The sequence below is a fragment of the Somniosus microcephalus genome, chromosome 1 (assembly GCF_052327205.1).
Source record: "Somniosus microcephalus isolate GS21.2 chromosome 1, FLI_Smic_1.0, whole genome shotgun sequence".
Classification (NCBI taxonomy): Eukaryota; Metazoa; Chordata; class Chondrichthyes; order Squaliformes; family Somniosidae; genus Somniosus; species Somniosus microcephalus.
Genome location: NC_140987.1, coordinates 395,275,019 through 395,300,108, shown reverse-complemented (window position 1 = coordinate 395,300,108; position 25,090 = coordinate 395,275,019). Strand labels below are relative to the sequence as shown.

At 43.5% G+C, this 25,090-nt stretch overlaps 1 protein-coding gene across 2 annotated transcripts in view; it reads left to right on the top strand.

The window, feature by feature from the left end:
* Positions 1 to 23,424, top strand: part of LOC147125123 (putative E3 ubiquitin-protein ligase MID2) — a 156,243-nt gene extending 132,819 nt beyond the window's left edge. Inside the window, exons 1-3 of one of the 2 annotated variants that reach the window (XM_085997701.1) lie at positions 4,467 to 5,083; positions 21,374 to 22,089; positions 22,938 to 23,424. In XM_085997701.1, coding sequence (XP_085853827.1) covers positions 21,430 to 22,089; positions 22,938 to 23,048 — 771 coding nt within the window. In that variant the 5' untranslated portion in view covers positions 4,467 to 5,083; positions 21,374 to 21,429 and the 3' untranslated portion in view covers positions 23,049 to 23,424. Of the gene's footprint in view, positions 1 to 4,466; positions 5,084 to 21,373; positions 22,090 to 22,937 lie in introns of those variants that run through there. The other variant, XM_085997696.1, reaches the window with a different exon arrangement.
* Positions 23,425 to 25,090: the final 1,666 nt, after the last annotated feature.

Sequence of the window (25,090 nt, the reverse complement as noted above, 5' to 3'; positions counted from 1 at the left end):
GCTGTCATAGATTATAGATTCACTTCAAGACTCCATGAGTGTCAATCAGGAGTTTCTCGTCAATTGAGCACCATGCAAATCCAGGCACAGGGTTGTGGAAGAGCACGGCAGGGGAAATCTCAGTTCAGGCTACTGAGTATGTCAAAATGCCACCACCCTTGCTGCAGTCGGGAGAGCTTGGCTCGTTGCAGCAGTGCAAACACAGCCTAGTGGAGCCAAGGTGAAGCAATGTCGTGCTTTGTGTAAACAGAGCCCTTAACTGACTGGCAAACACAGTGAACTACAAATCCAACTAATCAGCATTCATTAAAGCCATGCTACACTACCTCTTAATGAATGACTTGTCAATTTCAGGTCAGTTTCATTAATTCAGAATCAACCAACCGCTGAGAGATCTTGGACTGAAATAGAAACAAGACCACATGTTTTAAAAAAATTCTAAACAAACAAACCACTTCTAAGTAGAATTGATTTTTGTTAAAATCAGAAATATATAGCAGAGAGTCCGTGTAAATCTCCTAACCTCTTCTGGCACTATCTTTAATTATGAGACTGCCTCACTTGTCGCTGTTGATGTGAGCTGTAATTTGAATCCAGTTCATCAAGTCAAAGCCTATCCCAAACAAAAATTCTCGTTTTATAACTTCCACAAACCTGCACTGAACGATAGGCACTGGCTGTGTCAGGGAGGTCTGCTATCTGGGATACCCTTGAGAAAAGGATCCTTTGAACTCACCCGTTCTTTTCGAAAGCTAATTTCCCCTCCCTCCTTCTTCAGGCCTGTCTTCAAAGTTCTCAATCTGAGCCCAAACGAATGGTGCTTGGGAGGCTGGTCACGTGGGATTGCCTTCTCATTTGCGGGTCCAGGTATGTAAAATGAGCCCTTTACATTTCTTGACAAATTTTTTGCAAGAACATTTTACGAGATGAGATAAGATGCTGAAGAATCTAGAGCTGATAAATTTGAAACATTACACAGGAATAAATAAAAAGTTTCAGTGTGCTACACTGCACCACAGAGTAGTAGTAGTAGTAAGATGGGACTTATTACCTCCAATATATCTGAGTTTGTCACCTGTTCAGTTTTTGAGTAGGTTGTTTGGAAATTGACAAAATACAGACTGGACACACATGTCTGTTGATTTTCTAAAGAATATCAGTCCACTTATGATGCCTTATGATGATAAGGTTTTCAATTCATTCCTATCTTGCCCTTGCCAGCTATTAACAAGGCAAATGATGGTAATCCACATTGCTGAGATTCTAACTTATTAAAATTGGGAGGTGCCAAGTGGAGATCAGGTGCTTCCTTGCAGGAATGGACTGAAAGTCATGGGAACAGTCTCATCATTCCAGAAGCAGGTCTCTGGTATTTCAGAAACATCAGCAGAAGCATGGGAACAGGTCTCTTGTCCTCTTGATCTCAAAATGTGCATAGAGTGGGGCGACTCTCGCTCTTTAAGAAAATACCATAAACAGATAGTCTCATTCAACAAATTAACACATTTCCATTCATTAGGGTGCTATACATTTGGAATAAAGACAATTTTGGTGCATTGCCTTAGGTTCCCCTCTTCCATCGCATACCACACCCTGTCTGCTAACAGGCAATCTGTCTGGAAACCTCTGGATTGTACAAACTGAATGCTAGGGGCACATGATAGCAGATAGGCTGGCTCTAATTCTTCATTCCTCCCACATGGGAAACGCCTCACTTCCATTTGGTGATTGAGCTGACATCAGGAACTCATCACAGGTGGAGGAGGGAACAGAATCATCACACCATGATGTTGCATTTTAGTATCCAAAACCCACCATGCACCTAGGCCAGGCCAATGAATTTGCAATAATGGCAATTTGCAACTAAGCCAAGAAAAAGATCCCTGCGATGAAATTGTGATGACGCATAACTAGCAATGGAGGCAGCCTGGCCCCAAAACCCAGTCCCAGAAGTGCCTGAATTATGCTCTTGAACCAACTGGCGCACAACATCCAACTGGGATGTTTAAGCTGCTGGTGTTTTCCGGAAATGTGTTCCAAAATCTTTAGCATCTGGATAAAGTGAAGCAATTTAAAGTCAGAGTCAGAAGGTTGTGGGTTCAAGTCCCACTCCAGTGATTTGAGCATAAAAATCTAGGCTGACACTCCAGTGCAGTGCTGAGGGAGTGCTGCACTGTCGGAGGTGCCGTCTTTTGGATGAGATGTTAAACTGAGGCCCCATCTGCCCCCTCAGGTGGACGTAAAAGATCCCGTGACACTATCTTGAAGAAGAGCAGGTGAGTTATCCCCAGTGTCCTGGCCAATATGTATCCCATAATCAACATCACTAAAACAGATTATCTGCTCATTATCACATTGCAGTTTGTGGGAGCTTGCTGTGCGCAAATTGGCTGTTGTGTTTCCTACATTACAACAGTGACTGCACTTCAAAAGTACTTCATTGACTGTAAAGCACTTTGGGACATCCTGAAGTCATGAAAGGTGCTGTGTAAGTGCAAGGTGCAAGTCTTTCTTCTTTTATAACTGAAAGCTCAGTAATGAGGGTGTGATGTGTAACTGAAAGTGTATTAAATCTGAGCGCCTTATAATGAGTGTTGGGTAAACAGAGTTTTAAACTAAGACTTATAATAAAGATGACGTATTACAGAATGTTATAACTGAGAGCTTCATGTGTGTGGAACAATGGGTGTCTCGTACATAACAATAATACATTGTGGGATTCAGATGACAATTGTCCTATGTGTAACATAGGCTAGCTGGTATTCTACCCTGTGTATAACATAGTCTACCTGTATGTTATCCTGTGTGTAATGCATTCTACTCTATTCACTATGCTGTGCATAATAACTCTGGCCTGTACACTACCCTGCATGAAACCTGCCAATCTTTGTGCTATCCTGTGTGTGGCAGCTACAGTTTAAGCACTATTCTATATAAAACATGCTCTGACCAGTGTACTATCCTTTGTGTAAATTAGCCTACCCCATTCACAATCCTGTGTGTACTGTACTCTGCTCACATGCTACCCTGTGGCTACTTTCTTAAATTCCATTAGGAGAAGTCTGAATAAAAATTATTTCCAGCAATGTCGTGCTGGATATTGAAAGACAGCAGGCTAATGAGGTTGTGTCACACGATTTGAACCGAAATATCAGATTTCATTTACAACAATAATAACTATTAAATTAAAAGAATGTAGCTCAAAATTAGTGCCCAGGTTCATGCACTAAGAAAAGCCATCTGGGTGGGGCACTGGAGCCAATCCTTATGTAACAGTATCACAACCTAAGTCACCCCTTCACAACAGTATTAGTAAGAAGAATAAATCAGAAGGGAAAAAAAACAAAAGCTATGTGGCTCATACAGACAACTGCTACCATCTTGGTTCAATTCACAATATAAAACGGTGGCAGATATACTAAGTGTCAATTTGGCTCAGCCTTTGAATCAGAAGGTTGTGGTGTTAAGTCAGGATCTGACCATCTATTATAGACTGACACTGAGGCAGTGCTGCATTGTCAAATGTAGTGTCTTTTGAATGAGACATTAAACTGAGGTGCTGTCTGCTCGGGCTAGTGTAAACAATCCCATGGCAGTATTTGAAGAACAGCCGGGAGTTCTCTTGGTGTCCTAGCCAGCATTTATCTCTCAACCAACATCACAAAAAAAAACCAGATTAACTGCTTACTTATCTCAGTGCTGTTTATAAGACCTTGCTGCATGCAAATTAGTAGCTACATTTTCCTACATAGCACAATGGCTACACTGCACAGTAATTAAAGTGTTTTGGGCAGCTCGATTCTTCTTAAGCAACTTGTCTCTCACAGCTGTGATACAGTTGTCAATTTCAGTGATGTTCTTCTAACTTTTTTTGTCTTGTTATCTGGAACTTGCGCTTTACTACATGTTTATTTTTGAATTCACCTCCAATTTTCTCCCCTGAAGACACTACCTCTTCTGGGGTACAGTTGTGTGGGCACCTCTGATAAACTCACTCACTGTCTAAGCTCATACTTCGAGTATCAACAGACTCTTCTATCATGGAGAGCATCACAGTTGAACTTGATTCTGTGCTCACCTACTGTCCACACACACATACTTTGCAGCAGATGTCACTTGAAAGCGATCAGGAGGAGGAAACCTGGCTGATTTTCCTTCCTTCATCCAGGATGCTTAGGCAAATTGTAGTGGTCCTACCAATACTCCTGAAGGGTAGGTAACTCCGAACTGATCAAGAATTGAGCCTGGGATCTTCTGGCCCATTTCATGCTAGACAGTTACCATCTTAGCCATTGAAGCATTCTTTACCTTTCCGTCCCCTTCCGGAGTCATCCTCTGCAATATGTAAATAGGAACAAAAATCCACAGCACTGCAAGAGTTAAATTGTGTCAGGAGTTGTTGCTGGCCTTAAGAGACCAGCTGTTTTTAAAATCATGGGAATGAAAAAGGGGTGGACACGCGGTGTCCGCCGGCACGCTCGAGCTTTTTCGTGACCGGTGGGCGCCGCGGGGACTGGAGTGCATAATTAATCGGGACAACCAAATTTTAATTTGATTGGTGGAGGGCTATTTAAAAGGGTTATTGGGTTTTTGTCACTTTATGTGTGAACTTGTTTTTTGGGCGAATTAAAAGAGAGAAAAAGGGGTGGGGTGGGACTGTTTCAGTATCCCCAGTCTAGTGGGCAGAGGTCAATTATATTAACTATGTGAGGCAGTGGTCACAGTCACTAACAAGTGGTTTATTGTGGCTTTCCCACTCAATTTACACGGGAGATGGTAAAGGAAATAGCCCCTTCTCAGCAGGCTTCCAATGCGCCAGCAAATCTTGCAGCTAGCTCTCTCTTTGTGTCGGTGAGGTAAAGTGGGAGGAGTTGCTTTCCTGCAATTGTGTCGTTTCAGAAGTTGGATATTCCGATTCCAGCTCTCAGTGTGCTGCTGTCAGGACTCGGAGCAGCTGCTTTGCTGTTCCCACCTTGTTTCTACATTCTTCTGCTTCGTCAGTGTTTGTGTGTTTCTTTTTTCTCTCTCGCTCTTCTACTTCTCCACGATGACAGGACAGTCAGATGCATACCAGAGTCAGCTGGTAAGTAACCCCTCCCACCAGGGGGGTCTTGGGTACCAGGTTTCATTCCTGTTTATGTATCGGTCTCTTTATTGTGAGGGGGGTGAGGGAGAGGGGAGAGGGGAGAGGCTGAGAGAAGGACTAGAAAAGACTTGCGACTGAACAGAGGCAGCCTAAGCTCAGTTTAAAAAGTACCTTCCCTCTGCAGCCAGGAGCTGTCATGCTCACAGCTCGAGCTTGGTCTCTAGATAAATTTGCATGCTGCCTTTTCTTTTCATTTGAAATTATGGCAAGTGTTTAAGGTTTATATGATATGCAATTGTGATCTGACTGATTATTTAAATGAAAGATTTCTGGCTCAGTGTGCAGGTACAATACTGTGAACTGAAAAGAGAGAGGGAGACACCAGCATGGGTAAATAAACTGTATATCTTTAATTTGATCCTAATTTTGCTGTAGAAACTTGTAGTAATGTGTGATACTTTTGTTAATACTCTCATGAGGTGCTGATTAGAATGCATTATGTGGCTCCTTAAGTTAGGCGTGCTTTTTTTCCATCCTTATCTATTTCTCAATAGTTACTTAAGCTACACACAATGCAGTCATATGTTTCCACTGAGCTCCAGTCAGTTAATAATAGAATTTATTCTGCTTGGCTAATTATGAGTAGCTGCTGTGTTCGATATCTATGGCTCTATTGACCAGATTCAAATTCTCCAAAGTATGTTTGCAGCCTGCTCCATGCCCTGTTCGTGCAACTGCATTTTGAAACGGGCCACAGTGGAAATTAGTCTGGGGGCGGTGGGTTATGTGGAGGGTCTAATTACAAAGACTCCCCTATAAGAAAGTACGTGCTTTGAGCAAATTCTAATTTTTAAAACTATTAAAAGAAAATCATTGTGTGTGCTTTTGAACAGAAAATCAGATGTGTCTCAGATCTTTTGCACCATTGAGGCTGGGCACAGATGAGGGATGATGGCTTGCTTCTGGTTGGATATCAGTGAAATGACTCACTGCAGAATGTGTGCGTTGTTCGAAATGTGTTTGTGGTTTACTGTGCAAAAGCACAATATCTGATCTGGAGACATGTAGTATTAAAAATATCACCCCTTGCCTGCCCCCAAAAGCCCCTCTGCTGATCAGTCAGTTATTTACCTCGCCCTCCTTCCAAAGTCGTGCGGGCTGCTTGTGCATGTATCGGCCATGATGCACAAGGTAACTGGATATTATTATCTTGTTTACAGTTTGTATGTGGAATATTACAGGAATGCTGAGCTAAATGTGAGCCTTTCTCACCATTTCGAGGCTAAAGCCAGTTGTAAATTCCCATTGGAGACAATGGGCGTTCCTAACATTTCTGGGCAGGAAAAGCATTAAATGGGTAATTTGTTTATATGGATTAAATTCAGAACACACGCTAGCCAGCAATGTGCTACAAGGCACTGAGGTAATCATATAACAAGAGTGAAGCTCAACTGGTTTCTGAAGTTAGATACTATATTGAAGTTTGAAAGAACTTCCTGATGTATTCATTTCAATTTTCTTCTCTTCTCTTCTGATGATACTAAATCTGTTGGATCTATTTCCATGGCCACAGTCCTCCATAACCTTGTCCAAGTGACTATTGTTTATGTGCAAGTCTAAACCATGAGTGGCAACAGGCTATTCTACCATGGAGGCATCATGGCCGAGCCCATCCAATCCTTGCTAACAGCCACAGCGGGTGTCACTGGACAGTGATCAGGAGCAAGATCCTCGTTCATTTATTTTCCTCCTCCTTTCCCAGAAGTATTGAGGCCAGTTTTAAAACCTGCCCCCACTGCCAATACGGAGGTCAGTTAACTCCGTGCAAGCCAGGATGAAGTCAAAGGGTGGGTGTGCAGATAGCAGGGGCAGGTGTTAGGGAGGTAGGTTTATGCTCTAACAATCACATTACAAGATGAACAGTGCCAATCACGGAAACCTTGGAGGCACCACATGTAGCTGAACAGTAGAAGATTCTGCAGCCAAGGTATACCGTTAGGGAATATAAATGACGGGTGCCAGTGGCTCCATTTTTAAAGGCTCTGAGTAGTAAGCCATATAGGCCAGAAGCTTCCAGGTTCAATTCCTGACCTTTTTTGTTCTTTCATCCCCTGCCCCCTTTCCCAGCTCTTATACTTGCTTAAAAATCTGTTCCATTTCCTGCTTTTTTTCCAGTTCTAACGAAAGGTCATCGACCTGAAACGTTAACTCTGTTTCTCTCTTCACAGATGCTGCCTGACCTGCTGAGTATCTCCAGCATTTTCTGTTTTTATTTCAATTCCTGATCTGTGTTGATTTTGTTGATCTCGGCTGGAGCAACAGTCATGTTACAATTGATTTAGGGATTATAGGAAGGAAAGGGGAAGAGCCAGGTTTCCTGTTCAGTGTTAGATAATGGAGCTGCTGAAGTCTATGGAACTATATGCCAGTAACAGCTACCAAGTTTAGTGGGGTCAAAATTGTAAGATTTAAAGTTGTAATACATTCAAGGAGCTCAGATGATGTCACAAGCGTTGAGATTATAACATCAAGCAGTTTTGACTCATCTGCATTCCAGGTTCTTTGTGCAATTGTTTAAGTGTGCAATTGTTTAAGTCTACAATCATTTTTTAATGATTACTATTTTATTCCCCATGGCATTGCACGCAATCTGAGGAGGAGGTGGGGCAGTGTCATCTGGCAGGGGAGGTGAGGTTTGGGATGTGTAGATATTATCAATACTATTAAAAGCTTTTCGTAGTCTGTGCTTGGATGGGGAGTGTCATAGCACCTGTTTCTCAGAGAAAATGAGATTGGACAGATTATTTTGGTACAATGTGATTGCAGTGAAAATTGAAATTGAGGAGAAAGATTGTGTGTAAGATGATTGTTGCATAACAAACGTAGATAGAGCCAAATGGAAAAGAAAAACACGGCAATGTAAACAATCAGGAAGAAGAAAATTGACACACATGCTCAATGGTCACTACGTAGATAACCGGCACAAGAAGTGTTATTCTAAATATAGAGCTTTTAGTTTTGTAGTTTCCATACTACAGATATGGATCAGAGCATCCATTCCTGCCACCAATTTATTTTAGCACCATTATTATGGGTGCCATTGGCCCCATCACATGACAGAAAGAAGAGCAATGTTTCAACTTCACAACACTAGGTTAAGATTGACTAACAGGAAGATAGAGTGCTACTATAAAATAACACACTAGTGGTGAAACCACTCTGCTTTGGGGTTAATGCACATTCTAAGTGGATTAACTGTTGGTAAGTTGGTGTGTTAGCATTAATGGAATATTAGTACATTTTAGCCCATGTTCTCAACATTACTTCCAGGGTCAAACCAGACGAGAACACAGGCCTCGTGTTAATGTCTTTTTTGGCCTATTAAGGGTATGTAAAGTTGGGAATAAAGGTGAATGTGCACATTTGCTTTGGATTGTGTGTCTGTGGGTTGCTGTCTATATCATGTAGTGAAGACACTGGGTGCAGTGTTGAGCCTTGCTGGTAAGGGGGATGCAGATTGTTGCTTGTGGGATTGTGGCATATCTGTAACTGGAAGGAAAAGGCATGTGATAAATCACTACACATATGTTGTTGCTGTGCAGTCTTGCAGCTTACACATCATCCAGATGGTGTGCACCTTCCCATCCAATGACGTGCTTGAGTATTTTAGAAGGGGATGAGTGGTTTCCTGCTGAGTTCCTCCACACTGCTGTCTGTTGGAGGTGGCCCTTTCTGTAAGGAAAATATACATTGAATATTTTGCGCTATATACTTTAGGTGGCGGCAGCACAGTTTTATGGCCTTATGCATATTTTGCCTGAATGTAAAGTATCTAACCGGCAGAATGTTTGGGAGTTAACACGGTACATAGTAACAATCACCTGTAAGTGTGAATAGTTAGTAACAATCACCTGTAAGTGTGAATAGTTATAGTCAGTCTCCAATCCATCTCTGCTACTTGATGCTTTCTCCTTTTTTTAGATCCTGCTGTGCTAGTTCTCAACCATGTTTAATATTTCTTTGTGCTGCATTTGCTGGGTCAATTTGGGTTAATATACTAAGGTCACGCAAACTTGTCTGAGACCTGTAACCTACTGCTTATGTCATCAGTGCCTACTTTGGCAGGCTATATTTATTCACACTCATTCCCACCTTTTCTCCATGTGTGACACCTTCTTCCAGACACCATATTGACCTTCCATGTCCTTCCATATCTGCTTTTTTGGGCTTGCCTCTCTATTCTGTAGACAGCACTCTGCTGTGCCCTCACACTGTCTACTATGATCTGCTGGACTTGATAATTGATTTATACCTTCAGGCACTCCACCTCCATTTCTCACAGAATCCGTATACTCTACAGCAGAAATTGGCCCACAGTGCACTATTTATACCAGTTAATTGGCAGTTTAGCTCATTTAACAGCATTCTTGGAGGTGCTTTCCGATTGACCACTCAATTTGGCATTAGCATTAGTGCACCCTAATGCATCCAAGCTTCCAGAAAGCACACGGAGGAAAGTTGTGCATTTCTGGCAGTGTGTTTAAAAAAAAATTAGCATAAATGTTAACTCCCACTTAATAAACAGAGTAGGTTCACTTCCAATATGTGTTACTGGGTATGACATCCTGCATATATTATAAACCGTGGTTATAAGTAGAAGACTCATTAATTAAAATCATTACAGAAATGCTATTTTCTTATTTGTAATCTCTAAATCTTATCATGTCATCCTTTGTTGCATTTGTACAGTGCTATGGTTGAAGAATCTGTATCTGATTCCATGTGATCCTTTATTCTCATCATGCACTGAATACTAAATGTTCTCACTGTCCAGTTAAATGCAGTTTTCTTTTGAGTGGGTTGCTAGCTATATGGGAAAAACTATCCAGCAAATATAATGCAGTAGAAAAAAGTAGTTGTGCCGTTAATGGGAATTCTTGTATTTCACAGGAAAAAGTATCTGAATATGAAACAAAGGCCCCATCCATGGTTCCCATTTTTCCTCTTTCTGCATGTTACCCTTTGACATGGGGTCAGCTTTCACATTTACACTGATGACACTCAGCTCTCTTTCTCTGCCACTATCCTTGATTTTTAAGGCTATCATTGTGCTGTCTGGCAGCTTATCTGACATAAGGTCATGGATGAGCAAAAACCTTCTTCAACCTGACATCCTGTTCAGTTCCCACCAAAACTTCCACAGCCTGGCCCCTGATTCCAACCCTCCCTCCCTGGTTCACTCAAGCTGAACCTGACCATTCACAACCTTGATGTCCTGTTTGACACTATGCTGAGCTTCAAACTCCAAATCTTAGCCACCACTAAGACCACCTATTTCTACTTTTGCAACATTGCTGCCTTTGCCCTTCTGTCACTCCCACCACCACTAAAACTCTTATCCACACCTTTTATTAGTTCAGTGCTATCCTTGCTAGCCTCCAGAAATCCACCCTTCATAAACTCCAGTTCTAGCCATTACTGAATCCTACTACCTATATCACCCCATCTGCAGCAACCTCCATTAGGTCCCCATCCACCAACACCTAGAATTCAAGATTCCTCATCCTTGTCCACAAATCTGTCCATGGCCTTGCCCTTCCCTTCTTCTATAACCTTCTCCAGCCCTACAAGGTATCACACACACTCTTTTCTGACTCTAACACATTCCCATTGCTCCACCTTTGAGTGTAGAGCCTTCAGCCACCTTTACTCCACTGAAACCCTCTCCCTAAACCCCTTCACCTTGCTAATTGTCTCTCTCCCTCCAAATGCCACATCAAAACCTATCCCTTTGACCAGGTCTTCAGTCACTTCGCCTGATCTTTTTCTTTCCTATCACACCTTGGTTGCCTTTGTAAACCACTGAGATATTTTATTAAATGAATGGCACTATAGAATGCAAGTTTTTGCTAAAAGAAGGAAAACTAGTAATCTACAGCAAAACCAGAGGAAAAGGGAAAGAGCAACAATGAGCTACAAAGAACAGCAGTGATAGAGACTGACAAGACAGAATAGAGAGAGAGCGAAAGGGGCACAGAATATAGGAAGAGATATGCAAAAAGGAATAAAAGAGAAGTCCTCGAAGAGACCGATACTAAGAGTCAGTGTGAGGACACAGAACAGAGAGAAAAAGGGATATTGAAATATATAAAGGAAGAGAGAACCAAGGAGGGGGGAAAAATACAGAAAAGGGATACATAATGTATAGGGAAGTCGACAGAAAGGGAAGAGAGTAACAGACCTACAGAGAAAGGTGCAGACAATGAGAGAGAGACATGGAATACAGAAGGAAAAAGGATGTGGAATAAAGAAAGAGAAGCAGAGCATGCCAGAGTACAGAAAGAAAGAACAAGTAACAGGGACACACAAACAGAAAGACAAAAAAAAAGAAACTGAGAAGTGCTCTGGTGTCCCACTGACAAACCATTGAAATTTATAGCAATTTTAAACTGATATTACAGGCAGGATCTGTGCAACTTTGAGATTTATATGGGAATCAGCAGACTAACAATTTTGAACTCACTGGCCCCTTTTCTGAAGAGGCACTTGTGGGTTAATGAAATATGCCAGTCCCCATGTTTCATTGCACGATTTAGCAAAACATCAGCAAAATGTCATTGTTTTTGGTGCCGTTGCACACCAGAAAAGAAAAGGAACAAAAGAATGAAATTGTGTAACACACTTAATACCAGAGAATGATAGGGCAACATTAAAAACAAGGGCAGCACTAAAAGCAAGAGCTGTTAACAAAGAACAAATCCTAAGTGAAAGGTTTTCAGTCATGACTCACATACAGGAGGCGTTGACTTGCACCAAAACATAAACATGGCTAAGAGTGACACAGTTTTTCCATCACATGGGCCGTAAAAATGCTCAAGTGGCATTAATATATTCTCTCCTCTTTCCACATTGCCTTTTTCTTTCTTCGCAGCCTCCTGGCTGCGGGTCAGAGCAAGTGCAATGTGTGTTAGATGCAAGTTAACGTGCCCTCTATTCTGTCTCTCAATCAGAAGAGCAAGTGCTGCTGTGACAATTCCATTCCATACCTCAATAATCCTTATGGCCTTTTTGAGTGAGATTGACAACATAGTGCTAATTGGTGGGACGTGCCCAAGGAATTGAATTGAGATCATTCCAAAATCATTTCACATCGGATCCTTACAGCTAACCAATTTGCAACTATTCAGTTGTGACTGGATTAGAGCTCGAGTCCCATAAATGAAAGGACAGTGGGCTAACTGTCCTTTTCACTTAATGGATTGTACCATCCAGTCTCTCCAGATATCCTCTAATAAACATCTGCAATTTACTCTTCTGTTTTGCTAACGTCTGTCCACTTACATTTATATACCTGTTAAATCAGGGATGAACTTGACGTTACATTTTTTTTCATTGAAGTTGATGCTCAGTCAAGGAGGCAAGACGATGGATGGCGTTTTCTTATCTAATTTATGTACACACAGTGCACATGTTCCTGTGTCCACCCATGCATCCCAAACAGGATACTTGCTTGGCATATCAAGTAGTTTCAGTCTGCATTGTTCCCAGATTATGGTCAGGCTTTTCCTGTACAATATGCTGTATTTTCCCTGTAAATCCATGATGTTTCCTGGATGACATTTTGGTATGCAGTGAAGTCAATTGTTAAGTGTCCAAAAGAGCTCCACCCACATTCCCCCCTACGAGTTAGTTAATAAATGTTCTGGCTAGTGTGAAACTGAGCTATGCAGACCCTAAAGGTCCCAGATTCAATCCCTGATCTATGCAGAGTCAGCTGAACTCAGCCAGGGCATCAGTACGGGTACTATAATTGGCCTCTGGAAATCTATCCAGAGTCCTGGCTCCTGATAACTCTCTGGTGACAACAGCTGGAAAGTCTGCATATGTGGACAGAAGGGAAAGAGCAGGATTGTCTTTAGGCTGATGCCCACTATGGTCAAATAGCTTGTTGCATTTGCTCACGTGAAGAATGGCCACTGGAGCAAATTACTGAAGAGCAGTTGATTCTTGTAAAATTGTATCCCAACAAGAACCAACTCCTTCAGGTGAGGAGGGAAAATAAGTATTCCAATCACTTCAAGGGACCTTGCCACCAACTTTCCAACCGTGTTTATGGTAAAGTAATTTAGGCCATGATGATGTAACACAACACTTCTGGGCTCTTTTCCTTCCTCAAAACATTTCTGACCTCCCTTTAATTTGGTCTGTAACATCACTTGCATGGCACACGTAACTTACAGCATTTTTTTTAAACTGTAGAAACACAAGGCAGTTATTTTGGAAATAGACCGAGATTCCCAAATCTCATTAGTTTAGTATTTTTGCTTTCTGTGACCAATTTGGCCAGATTATGCCGGGCCGAAAAATAAAGCTCTCTGTAGATAGGAGAGCATTGATTAGTGTTTGCATAGTTCATTTTCACAGACTGTCAGTGACTGCACTCTAACGCACAGTAACACAAGCAAGCTGCAGAACCAAGAGAAGGATCTGAGTGAGCTCTGACCCCGATTAATAGATGCAAGGCACGAGTCATCTAGCTATGTGGTATAGTGTAAACCTGTTACTCAACCAAAATCGAGGCTCCCTGTAAAACATAACCATTCTGAAGTATTCCTGGTTGGATATACCAATGTGAAGGAAACCAACATTACATAGAATATACAACACAGAAACCGGCCATTCGGCCCAACCAGTCCATACTGGCATTTATGCTGCACTCAAGCCTCCTCCCATCTTTCCTCATCTAACTCTATTAACATAACCCTCTATTTCCATCTCCCTCATGCTTATAGCCTCCCCTTAAATGTAACTGCCTGTGGTAGCGAGTTCCACATTCTCACCACTCTCTGGGTAAAGGAGTTCCTTCTGAATTCCCTATTTCTTTGTTGGTTGCTCATCAGTAAACTTTGAAATGGTCTAGAGGCTGGGTTTCTGGATTGCTGCTGTGTAAAGTATTGAGTATAACAGCAGTCTGTGATACATTCCATGGCAATTCACAATGCACCCTTGAAAAGAAATGTGCTCATTAAGGTGAGGGATCTCAGTGCTTAGGAATAACATTATTTACCACTTTTATCACCCAGTGTAAGAATTAACTACTTCCCATATTGCACAGAGCTGATGCAAAGTAAAACTTCCCCTACACTATCCCATCAAGTGTTTCCAGGTCAGGGTTAGCATAGGTTAGATGCAGGGTAGCTGCCTCTAGTGAACACCAACAATGTACCTTAACCCCAAATGCACATTGTGACATTTCCATTTCTCACAACAGCCATCCTTAGAACCTCTCTTAAAAGAACTGTCAATTAGTGAGTAGTTTTTTTGCTTATGCCTAGAAGAAATTGCGTAAAACTGCTCAAATTCACTTCACTGCAGCGAGAAAAAGGAAACTCTTTTTTCCCACATCAATCTGATCTAGATTTGAACCTGGCTCACAAAGCTGAAAGGACAACGTGATAGATTTATTATGCCACCCATACCTCCACACCCCCAATTTGTTTTAAAGCAGAGCAAATATAGATTTCACTTCTATTAGAGTTGGGGTATTAAAGGCACTGTAATGGCCTCTGTGTGTTATTTACCCTTTCCTCCCCAAATCAGCAGGCAGGTGTGTGCGCAAGCGTGAGATAATTCCTGATCTCCCATCTGAAGTCAGGCCTGATTGCTGGTGAGGCCGAGACAGCACTGAGAAACATTTCACACATGAGCAGTCTAATCTCCAAGTACATGTGTCATACCCAAGGGGGGAAATAAAACCATCATGCTCATGGTTGACTGCTAGAAACTTTTCTGTTTTAATTTTTATCAATCTTCAAATCGGTTTTGAGGCAGAGTAAAATTTGATGTTTAAAACCTCACAGGAGCTTTCCCAATGTAGAAAACGCAGGACTTTGAATGTTTTGTGGTTTTGAAGCAGCTTTTTCATAAAACCTTCTCTCTAAAGAATCCAGAAGATTATCTCATGGGATAGGCTTCCAATCAGATCACATTTAAGACAATTCTACATTAGAGGAGGGCAGGAGACGTGAGCGCCTCCTTGCGCCAGTTGCACTCCTAATGTAAATAGCCAAATCTGCAGAGGACCTGTGAGTGCACCAATTCTCCCTTTTTCCATGAGGTGCTGGTCTATATTGCGTCGTTAGGCTGTGACATTTCAGAAACCTGACTGCTAAAGCATGTAAACATGTGGCAAGCTTCCTGGCTTTAGCCTCTTGGTACATGAGTTCTTATTTCAATGACAGAGTCTGAGACCTACATTTCTGAGCACTCCCATACTAGTTACAGCATTGATTTGAATCTACTGTAAAGCTCCCTCCACGTTGCCTTATCAAGCATTGCCATGTTAGCCTTGGCATGGATTAGATGCAGTGTAAAGTCCTCCAAACTACCTCATCAAGTTTTGCGAGGTCAAATGCAGCATGAATTAGATTGAAGTGTGCCTTAACCCCAATCTCAGAATGGCACCACTCTCTGCACCAGAATATTTCCTACATCAATGCTACTTACAGCCTCTGATGAAGAGATTGGTAATTCAGTGCCAAATAGTGTTGAATTATAGACAGCTGTATGCTTGTGACCTGGGTTAATACTGGCCCAAATGCATTTCACATGTGACTTATGCAGCTGTCAGCAAAGTGGTCTTTCAAGCTATCCATTTTTGGCTCCTCGACTGGAGCAAAACTTTGTAGATAAAAGACGAGTGCTCTTAATTCACTAAACCAATGTTTTTCTATTACCAAAAAATTTCCTTAGTTCCAGACTTGTAATTCTGACCCATGGCCAGGGGCATTCAAGCACAGATAACCATCGACCTGCTGAAACATCCATTAGTGCCTTTTGGCTTGCCCTATAATCTTGTTTTTTTGTGTTCTCGTCAAGCATGGGAGTTACAGTTGAATCCACCTGTGCCCTGTCAATATTTGATCACCTAAAGTACAAAAAGCTTTTCTGAATATTCTGTCTTTTCCTGTGATCTCTTTATCATTATCAGCCCACTGACTCTTCAATTGGTTTTGTGTAAATGGTCCCCCATTTCTATTTCCATCTATCTTTCTAGTGCATTGGTGTTTTTATTATGAGATTTCGACCAGATGGATGGAATAAACAAGTGTGTCAACATGGACACTCATCCCTGAGTTAGCTAAGAGTGTGGGAATAAATAAAATGCTGACATCATTCTTTAACTTTGTCCTTTTTTAAATTCTCCCCTTCCCCCACTCCTAAAGGTGTTGCCTCCTTGCTGAGGTACAGTTCTACAGCACTGGTTGTCTGCTAGTACCTTGCCCAAGTGGCTATTATTCATGTATGAGACTGATGAGTGCTGGCAGGCTATTTGACCAAGGGAATAGGGGCATCACATCAAGCCTGTTCCTGCCCTCACCCAACATTAGTCCAGATGCTCTTCCAGCAGTGACTGCTGGATAGTAATCAGCAGTCTGAATTCTGGCTGTTTCCTGTTTGTAACCATGGGACACTTAGGTGGGTCATTGTGCATCTATCACCACCCTAGCTGAAATCAGATAACTTAACATAGGCCTTGGATTGAACCTGAGATCTGTCCAGTCTGTATGGGTCAACTGCTCATTGGTCATTCAGTGAGTTTACCCACTCCTTTCCCTTTTGAGTGGGTTACTGGATAGGTTTTCAGACTTAATTGTCTGAAAGTTCAAATGGAAATTCCTTTTTGATCCAAGATACATCTTCACTCACAAATAACTGTATTCTGATTCCTGGGCCACCTTCTGATCATATTATTCTGCATCTCATCAAATAAATTAGTTTAATAAGGGCCTTTGCCATCATAAGCAGATTCACAATTTCAGCTTAATATATCATTTTTACATGATATTCTGTCATGTGGTATTCAATATTGGGATGTAGTGACAGTTAGTAGATTTGGCACTTAACATATCCAGTCACACTGAAGCAGCAATCGACAAAGCAAATTGAATGCTGAACTGTCATTCTAAATCAGTGGACTACAGTATCAGCAGAGAATCTTTCAACTTGATGTCTGGTCAGAACATATTTTGATTATAAGTGTCCAGTTTTGATTACTGAGCCATAAGGAAGACATTCCAAGCCCTAGAATCACCAGGCTAATCCCTAGGCCCCGATTTTCGGCTTGTGTGGGGAATGGTCGGACTTCCCCGAATGTAGGGTTTCTGACACACAAAGTGTCAGCCAGCGCCACGCAATTTTCCCTCAAGTGGCCAATTAATTCCCAGCATGTGGGAAGCCTTGCTAATTGTCCAATTCGAGTCAAAAATCCCCACAGTATGATGTCATCATTCGTGGTGCTTTCAAGGTCCATAGCAAGCATTGCATCCTCCGAAGGCTTCCAAACGAACCATACAGGATGGCAGAGGAGCCTGCAGCAGCTGTGGGCAGTGCCAGACCCCGAGCTGCCTCCAAATTCGATGAGGCTTCACTGCAGGCATTATTGGATGGGGTTAGGGCCCACAGGGAGGTCCTCTTCCCTAGGTCAGGGAGGAAGAGGACTCCCACTGAGACCAATGCTGCATGGATGCAGGTGTCAGCAGATGCCAACTCGCTGGGAGTCACCAGAAGAACCTTGGCATTACATCTCTAACTCCTTCCTTAACTCCCCTACAGTACCATCCAGAGCCCCCGTCCTCACTGGAGGAGGAAGAGTCTGTGCAGCCAGACTCCTCAGAGGAAGCTCCAACCTCTGAGGGCGCAGGGTCATCAGAAGTAAGCGCACCCAGCACCAGCGCAGACACTCCCACCTCGGGGGGACCTTTGGGACATAGAGTAGTGTTGTCACCTGGTGTTTCACAGCTCACAAGTGAGCCTCAGCAGATTCTGGAGACAGGGACAGCAGTGGAGAGTCCTCGTCAGAGGGCGCAGGACTCTGCCAGCTCAGCTGCGCTGCATGTCGACCCTCTGCCTCTGGTCCATCTGCAAGAGAAGAGGTGATGGATCTCCATGCACAGATGCAGGAGTCTCTGGCAGGTTTTGTCTCCAGGGTCGCTACGAGTGTGGAGCGAATGGAGGAGTCCATAGCGACCATGAGCAGAGCCTTTGTGGAGTCATTGGCGCATGAACGCATCACCATGGAAAGGTTGGCAACCTCCATGGAGGAGATAACTCGCCAGGGTACGGAAAACATGGTGAGTGCTCATAAGAGAATGACATCTCTTGAGGAGCGTTGGTCATCAGTTGAACAGAGAAACCAGATCTTCATGGAAGTCCTTCTGAGTAGGACTGCCAGTGCAGAAATGGGTCCCCATGGCCCCCTAAAGTGCAGCAAGGTGCTCTCAAGCCACTTCCAAGCGCTGGCCCCTTCTGGCCTGTGCAGCTTCAGGTGAGTGAGCAGCAGCCTGGTGCTCCTGGTGCTCATCATGCAGTTCCTGGTTCTGCTGCTGCCGCCTCTGCTGCTGGAGATCCTCTAATGGCAAGAAGGGTAGGAAAAAAAGGTGTCCCATGCTTCTTGTAGATGCCTCCGCTGAGGAAGCGCTGAGTGAGGGTGGTGAGAGGGGCTTCCCAAGAGATCACATTGGAGGAGTGTGTGAGGCTCCAACCTTCCACAGCTGTGCCTAAGCCTTGAAGTAGCCCCAAGCCTTCAGCAACAAGGTCCTTCAACATACAAGTGCTGTCCCTTTAAATCACAGCTTCTCCATTGACCTGCAGCTGACAGCTAGCAAGCCAGCAAGCTTCATGCCAGCTCTCGGCAGCGGGGTTCCCCGCAGGCGGGTTTCATGTGGGGAAAGCCCCAAAGTCGCAACGGCCCCGGAAAATCTACCTCAACGAGGTCATTATTGGTAATTAGTGTGCCGATGACCAGTCCCGCCAGCGGCGGCCGGGACTGAAGCGGGGTACGGGGAAACGGCGGTCCGAAAGTCGGATGGGGCAGGGAATCAGGCGGGGGGGGGGGGGGGGTCGCGACCCGCATTTTCGGCCCCCGGCCGCATGAAAAGCCGCCCGACGGCGGCCAGAAAATCGGGGCCCTAGTGTCCGAGAACTGAATTGCAAGGAAAGATTGGAGAAATGTGGGCTCCTCATTGAAAGGAGATGACTCATAGAAATATATAAAATATTAAATGGTAGAGAAAAGATAAATCTGGGTTGCCACTTCAAGTTCAGCTGAAACAGTAGGATAAAAGGTCACAAGTTCAAGTTGGTGAAAGGCAAATTTAGGACTGATGTCAGGAAGTTCTTCTCAATGTGATCATCATTTGGAATGAACTTTCAGTTAGAGTAGTGCAGGCAAAAACATTGGAATTGGTTAAGAAGCAATTGGATAACTGGTGTGGGAGCTAGGATGGGCCAAATGGTCTTCCCTGTCCATATGTACCTTATGATCTTCTGACAAGATGCCAGCAGTGATCTGCAGCAGACTAGTCCATTTTATGGTGTCCTCAGTTATTGCTTAGGGCCTTTTGGGCTGGTATCTGAAATCTGTTCAATGTGACTGATTGATTGAAAGGTAGGATGAGCACCGTATGAAGTGGCAGGATGCAAATCTGTACCCACTGCTTTCTGTGTGGTGTGCTAGTCTGTTGGGAGGCACTGACTGGAGCTGAGGCACTTTCGCCTAAGAGAGAAAAATCGGAAATCGGACAGCTCGGCAACTCCTCAGAGCTATTTCTTTTCTCACACTGTTTAGGCCTAAATTTAAAACAAAAACAGAATGATGCACTCACTGACTTATCAACCTTGTCTCTACAAGAAAGGTTGGCTCAATGGGTAACTGGCACTGTCCAAGATGGCACTCCACCATACAGACTAGGAAGGGCCCAAAAAATGTCTCCCCAACTCAGTGACATGGCAGCATTTCAGTGGTGAACTGATCATTCTCCTCCATCTTCCCTCTTCCAATTACAACCCGGTCTCCATTTTCTACCCCCCACCCCCCACAGTACATGACCATCTTTTATTTCTCTCACCTGTGCATTCTTCTCTGCCTCTTCCAGTTTATACCTTGTCTCTTACCTGACGAAGGAGCAGCGCTCCGAAAGCTTGTGATTTCAAATAAAGCTGTTGGACTATAACCTGGTGTTGTGTGACTTCTTACATCTGCTTTACAACCACAGTCTGTCTGCTCTGAGTCCTCCATCCAAAACAATCCTGCTGTTTGTTCTTTGTCCTCACAACATTGCCCAACCTCCCCTTTTCCCCAAAGCATTCTTTGGATTAAAACATTGATAAGTCTAGATACAGACAGGAAGAGAATATTATTATTTCTAAGATGATAGAACTTACAGCCGTGCACGTCAAACAGCTTTTGAACTGGGATAGAGTGTTTGCTGCACAAATGACCACAAATGGTGCTCCAAAAGACACACTACAACTCAGATTGATCTTTGGCAGTAAGCACAAGCCTACTTGAGTAAGAATGAGCTGGAGCACCATAGAATGATGTAACAGACTTCCAACGCCCTTCCTAGTGTATGAGGTGTCTTTTTACAAAGATCCTGTGTTTTTACTTTGAAAAGTCAATATGTGCTCCTGTGAAAGATTTTCTTTCCTTCAGGGCCAAGTAGGAGCCTGTCGGCTAAACTGTTTTAATATGTTAGTCATTTATTACAGTGGTTTGTTTTTTCTTAAAGAAATAAATGTTTGCTTATCAAATCGTTTCCCACTTGTATATAAACAGATGTTCTGAATCGAGTTTAAACACATCATGGCATCAGTTGCACGTTATCATTATCATCATACGACACAGCACTATGGCTCTTGCTGCACTCCAAACTGGAAAAGGTTTGCCACCCACATTCTGCATAAAGATGAGCCCTGCCCCACCCCCTGCTCCAATTCTCTCCACCATCCTCTCCTCTGTTGAAAATGTTGACTCTTACTGGGCTCAGCTGCAATGGACACCAGTGACCCTTCAGTAATTTGCCCAAGTGTCCATTCTTTCCCTATGAGCCAGAAGAGCAAATATTAGCAGGAAACCAGGGTGAGTATCACATCCTAACCGGGTCCCCTTTTCACATGACACCTATACACACATGCAATTTCCAGCAGGGGTCACTGGGTATCGAGTAGGATCAAGGTCTTTGTTTTTTTTTAGAACTTCCACCATAAGCTAATAACTAATTTAGCGCAGACCTGGGATTTAGCATGGGTTTTCTTGTTCAGTACTGCGCTGGGGAGTACATTTACCGACTGAACCATCAGGAGAACCAATGGTGCCTCTTTAACATTGATCTTAAGCTCTCTTTAATGTTATAGTTGTATTCAAGGGAAATATCCTTGCCGCATTTTAAATGGTGTAGAGTCAGTTCAAGTTGATTTATTTTTTTTTTTTCTTTTTCCTTGTAGGTAGCTGACCAGCTTCCCTGGGTACTGCTGATGATGCAAGATTGCTTTGCCTGAAGATGGAAACACTTGAATCTGAATTAACCTGCCCAATTTGTCTGGAGCTATTTGAAGATCCTCTGCTGTTACCGTGTGCCCACAGCTTGTGCTTCAACTGCGCCCACCGGATCCTCGTCTCTCACTGCACCTCCAACGAGACGATCCAATCAATTGCTGCCTTCCAGTGCCCGACCTGCCGGTATGTTATATCTCTGAACCACCGTGGCTTGGAGGGGTTGAAGCGAAATGTAACTCTGCAGAACATTATCGATCGCTTTCAGAAAGCCTCACTGAGCGGACCCAACTCCCCCAGTGAATGCCGCCGTGAGCGACCCTACAAGGATCCCATCACCATGTCCTCTGAGAGGATCCAGTGCCAGTTCTGCGAGCAAGAGCCACCGCGGGACGCCGTCAAGACCTGTGTGACCTGTGAGGTCTCCTACTGTGACCGGTGCCTCAGGGCTACCCACCCCAACAAGAAGCCGTTCACCGGCCACCGGCTGATTGAGCCCATCCCGGACTCTCATCTCCGCGGACTAATGTGTCTGGAACATGAAGACGAAAAGGTGAATATGTACTGTGTCACGGACGATCAGCTGATCTGTGCCTTATGCAAACTTGTAGGACGTCACCGGGAGCACCAGGTTTCCTCACTGAGTGATAGATATGACAAACTTAAGGTACAGTATATGGAGATTCATTATCTGAGAACACTTTTAGAAATCAATTCGGATTCAATGTTATAACCTGAAATTAGATTATGAATGACCAGGCTGTTTAGCCCATTTAATCTCATCCTTTCTTGCAGAATTTCAACTTTCCCATTGCAGCTTTTAATGCCCACCTAAACAGGCAGATAGGACCTTTGTTTGGCATCCTATTCTAAAGGATGGCATCGCCAACAATGCAGCACTTCCTCAATGCTGCATTGTAGTGTCAGCCCAGATCCTGGTGTGGGGTGTTAACCCACAACTTACTGCCTCAGAAACAAGAGTATGCATACTTGAGTGGCAGTGCTTGGAGGACAATCTTAAGTGATCCAAAAGATCCTTCAACAGGGTTGAATCTTGTTCAATCTTATGAGAGGTTTTGATAAGAGTAGGTAGGGAGAAACCTTTCCATTGGCAGGAGAGCCAGTAACTGGAGGACACAGATTTAAGATCATTGGCAAAAGAACCAGGGAGGAGGAGATTTTTTTTTTTTACGCAGTAAGTTATGATGATCTGGAAAAGGTGGTATAAGCAGATTCAATAGTAATTTTCAAAAGGCAGTTGGATATATACTTGAAAATGAAAAATTTGCAGGGCTATGGGGAAAGAGCAGGGGAGTGGGAATAATTGGATCGCTCTTTCAAAGAGCCGGCACAGGCATGATGGGCTGAATGGCCTCCTTTGAAATGATTTTATGATTTTGCAAGGATTACCAAGACACACAGACATAGAGGATGGGATCATGGCTTGAGTTCTGAATTTTTCTTTGTTGAGTAGAGAATGTAAACACTTTCCAATTTATATCTTGGACATATCAGATAGATCACTCTAAAACTGGCTGTCCGATCCAACAACAGATAGATTGCAACCCTACTTTCCATGAGGGAAGAATTAGCCAATTTAAAGAACCTTTCTCATGCTTAAAATGAGCATTGCTGACTGGTAAAAGCTTTCCAAGGTATTTCACCAGGTTAGTAAATAGAATAGATAGTAACACTGTCTGCTGCAAATTAGATACAAATTTTATTTTTCATTTTTTAAATATAAGTTTGCCATTTTTTTCATAAGCATCTTTTATCATCTAAAGTGCATCCGATCTCTCTTCCTCCAACCCCATTTCTTTAACACTGTCCAAGAATGACAAGCTCTAATAAAAAGCACATTTGTTTATTGTGTTTCACTAATGGAGAAGTCATTTGGTGTGGGAGTGGGGGTTAATCTGTATAACATAGTGCTCAAATAACATCTGTGGGAAGAAAAAAATTGCAATAGTTTTTGCTCAATCTGAAACTGCACCATTGTGTATTTTATTTTTTCTTGTATTTTTATTGAGTTCAGAAGGATATCTGTTTTCTTTGTGCATAGTGCGTTATAAGTTACATCGCTTTTGCGAATAGCTACACTGAGGATCCTACATAATTCTGTACATATTGATAATACTACATGTTGGTGGCTCAACTTTTAAGTCACTTCTATTTGATGCAGGTACATTCCTCATTTTTTGTGCCAATCCTTCCTTTTCATGACTATCTACAGCTTCTCAAGTAAACGCTGTACTTAATGGGAGCAGCCATTAATTGCTGATGAGTGCTTAATAACCACATTTTATCCCAGAAGGATGTCTGAGGGAATAATAGGGGGGATTTAAAAAACCAGGAGATTTTGTTAACTGTTTTTCTCTAGTAACTGTCCCAAAAGATGTGGAGTAGAGTCTTTGGGATAGAAATTAGACCTAATTTTGCCCGTTTTATGGATGTAAAATGGGCACAACGAAGGTTAATTTTGGGGATAAACATCCTGCCTTCCGAGGACGCCTGAAAGACACTCGACCCAATATTGGGTTTGGTTATTTTTCAGGTGTCCTTGGAGGCTGCCTAAAACAGGTGTTGGGCCCCTTGCATAAGTACATGAGGAGGCTAACACCTGTTTTAGGCCCACATGGAGAAATTGGATTGTGATGAATTGCCATTGCTGCGGCCTAAACAGCAACTACCAAAAAAAGTCAACTTTACTTTATAAATGATTTCAAAAAAACGTTGTTGGGGAGCCAGAAGGAGCAGGAGTGCACCCCCAGCTCCACAGTACACGTGATTAGCCTCATTGTCACTCTACCCCCCCCCACTCCTGGGACTTAACTTGGGGCCGATGCCGGTGGGGCAAGCGGCCTGACATTCATCTATTTAAAATGGGTGAGCTGCCTATGGAGACACATCAGGCACTAGCAGCTCCTCCAAATAGTTGATGAGGCTTGAGGCCCAATTTTGGGCTGGCCTTGAGCTTCCCAGTTCGGGGTACGTGCTAACGGTGCACCAGTGGTTATGTGCCTGAAAACCTAGCCCTTTGTCTTTGAGTGATGCAAGAGCAGCAGCTTACAATTTTATGCACACATGAAAACATTTGGAAGCACTGCACAGGAAAAGGTGGACACTGACCAAGTAGGAAAAATAATTTGGGGGAAAGGCTAAAGACATAGGCCTAGAAATTGAGTTGATGCCGCGCCAGGGCTTTAGCGCCGGAAATTTAGCGCCGGCGCTAATTCCCTTGCGCGCGCCAAAAATTCAGTAGCGCCGCGCCCAGACAGCTGCCGGCGCTACTGGCGGGCGTGAGTGCCTCCCAATGGGCGCTGAGTGCCGCATTGTGGCGCTAATCCGGCGCTGCGGCACCCGATGCGGTGCGGCAGGCTGGGGAAGTGCAGGCCTCCTCCTCCCGTTAAGGAGGCGCTGCCTTCACCCGATCGCTGGCCGTTTGATTTTTTTCAAAAATGAGCCCGGCACCTCGGACAAGTGCCGGGCTTGCAGGCCAGACGCATCTGTTCCGCGGGGGCGGGGGGGGTGGAGGAGTCCGGGGAGGGAGGTGCGGGCAGGCGGCCGGCGGGAAAGCGGCCGGCCGCCGCGCGACCTTAATGCGCCGGCGCTAACTTGTGTAAGACTCGGTTGCCAGAGTCTTAGTTGCGGCTGCCACGGGCGAGGCG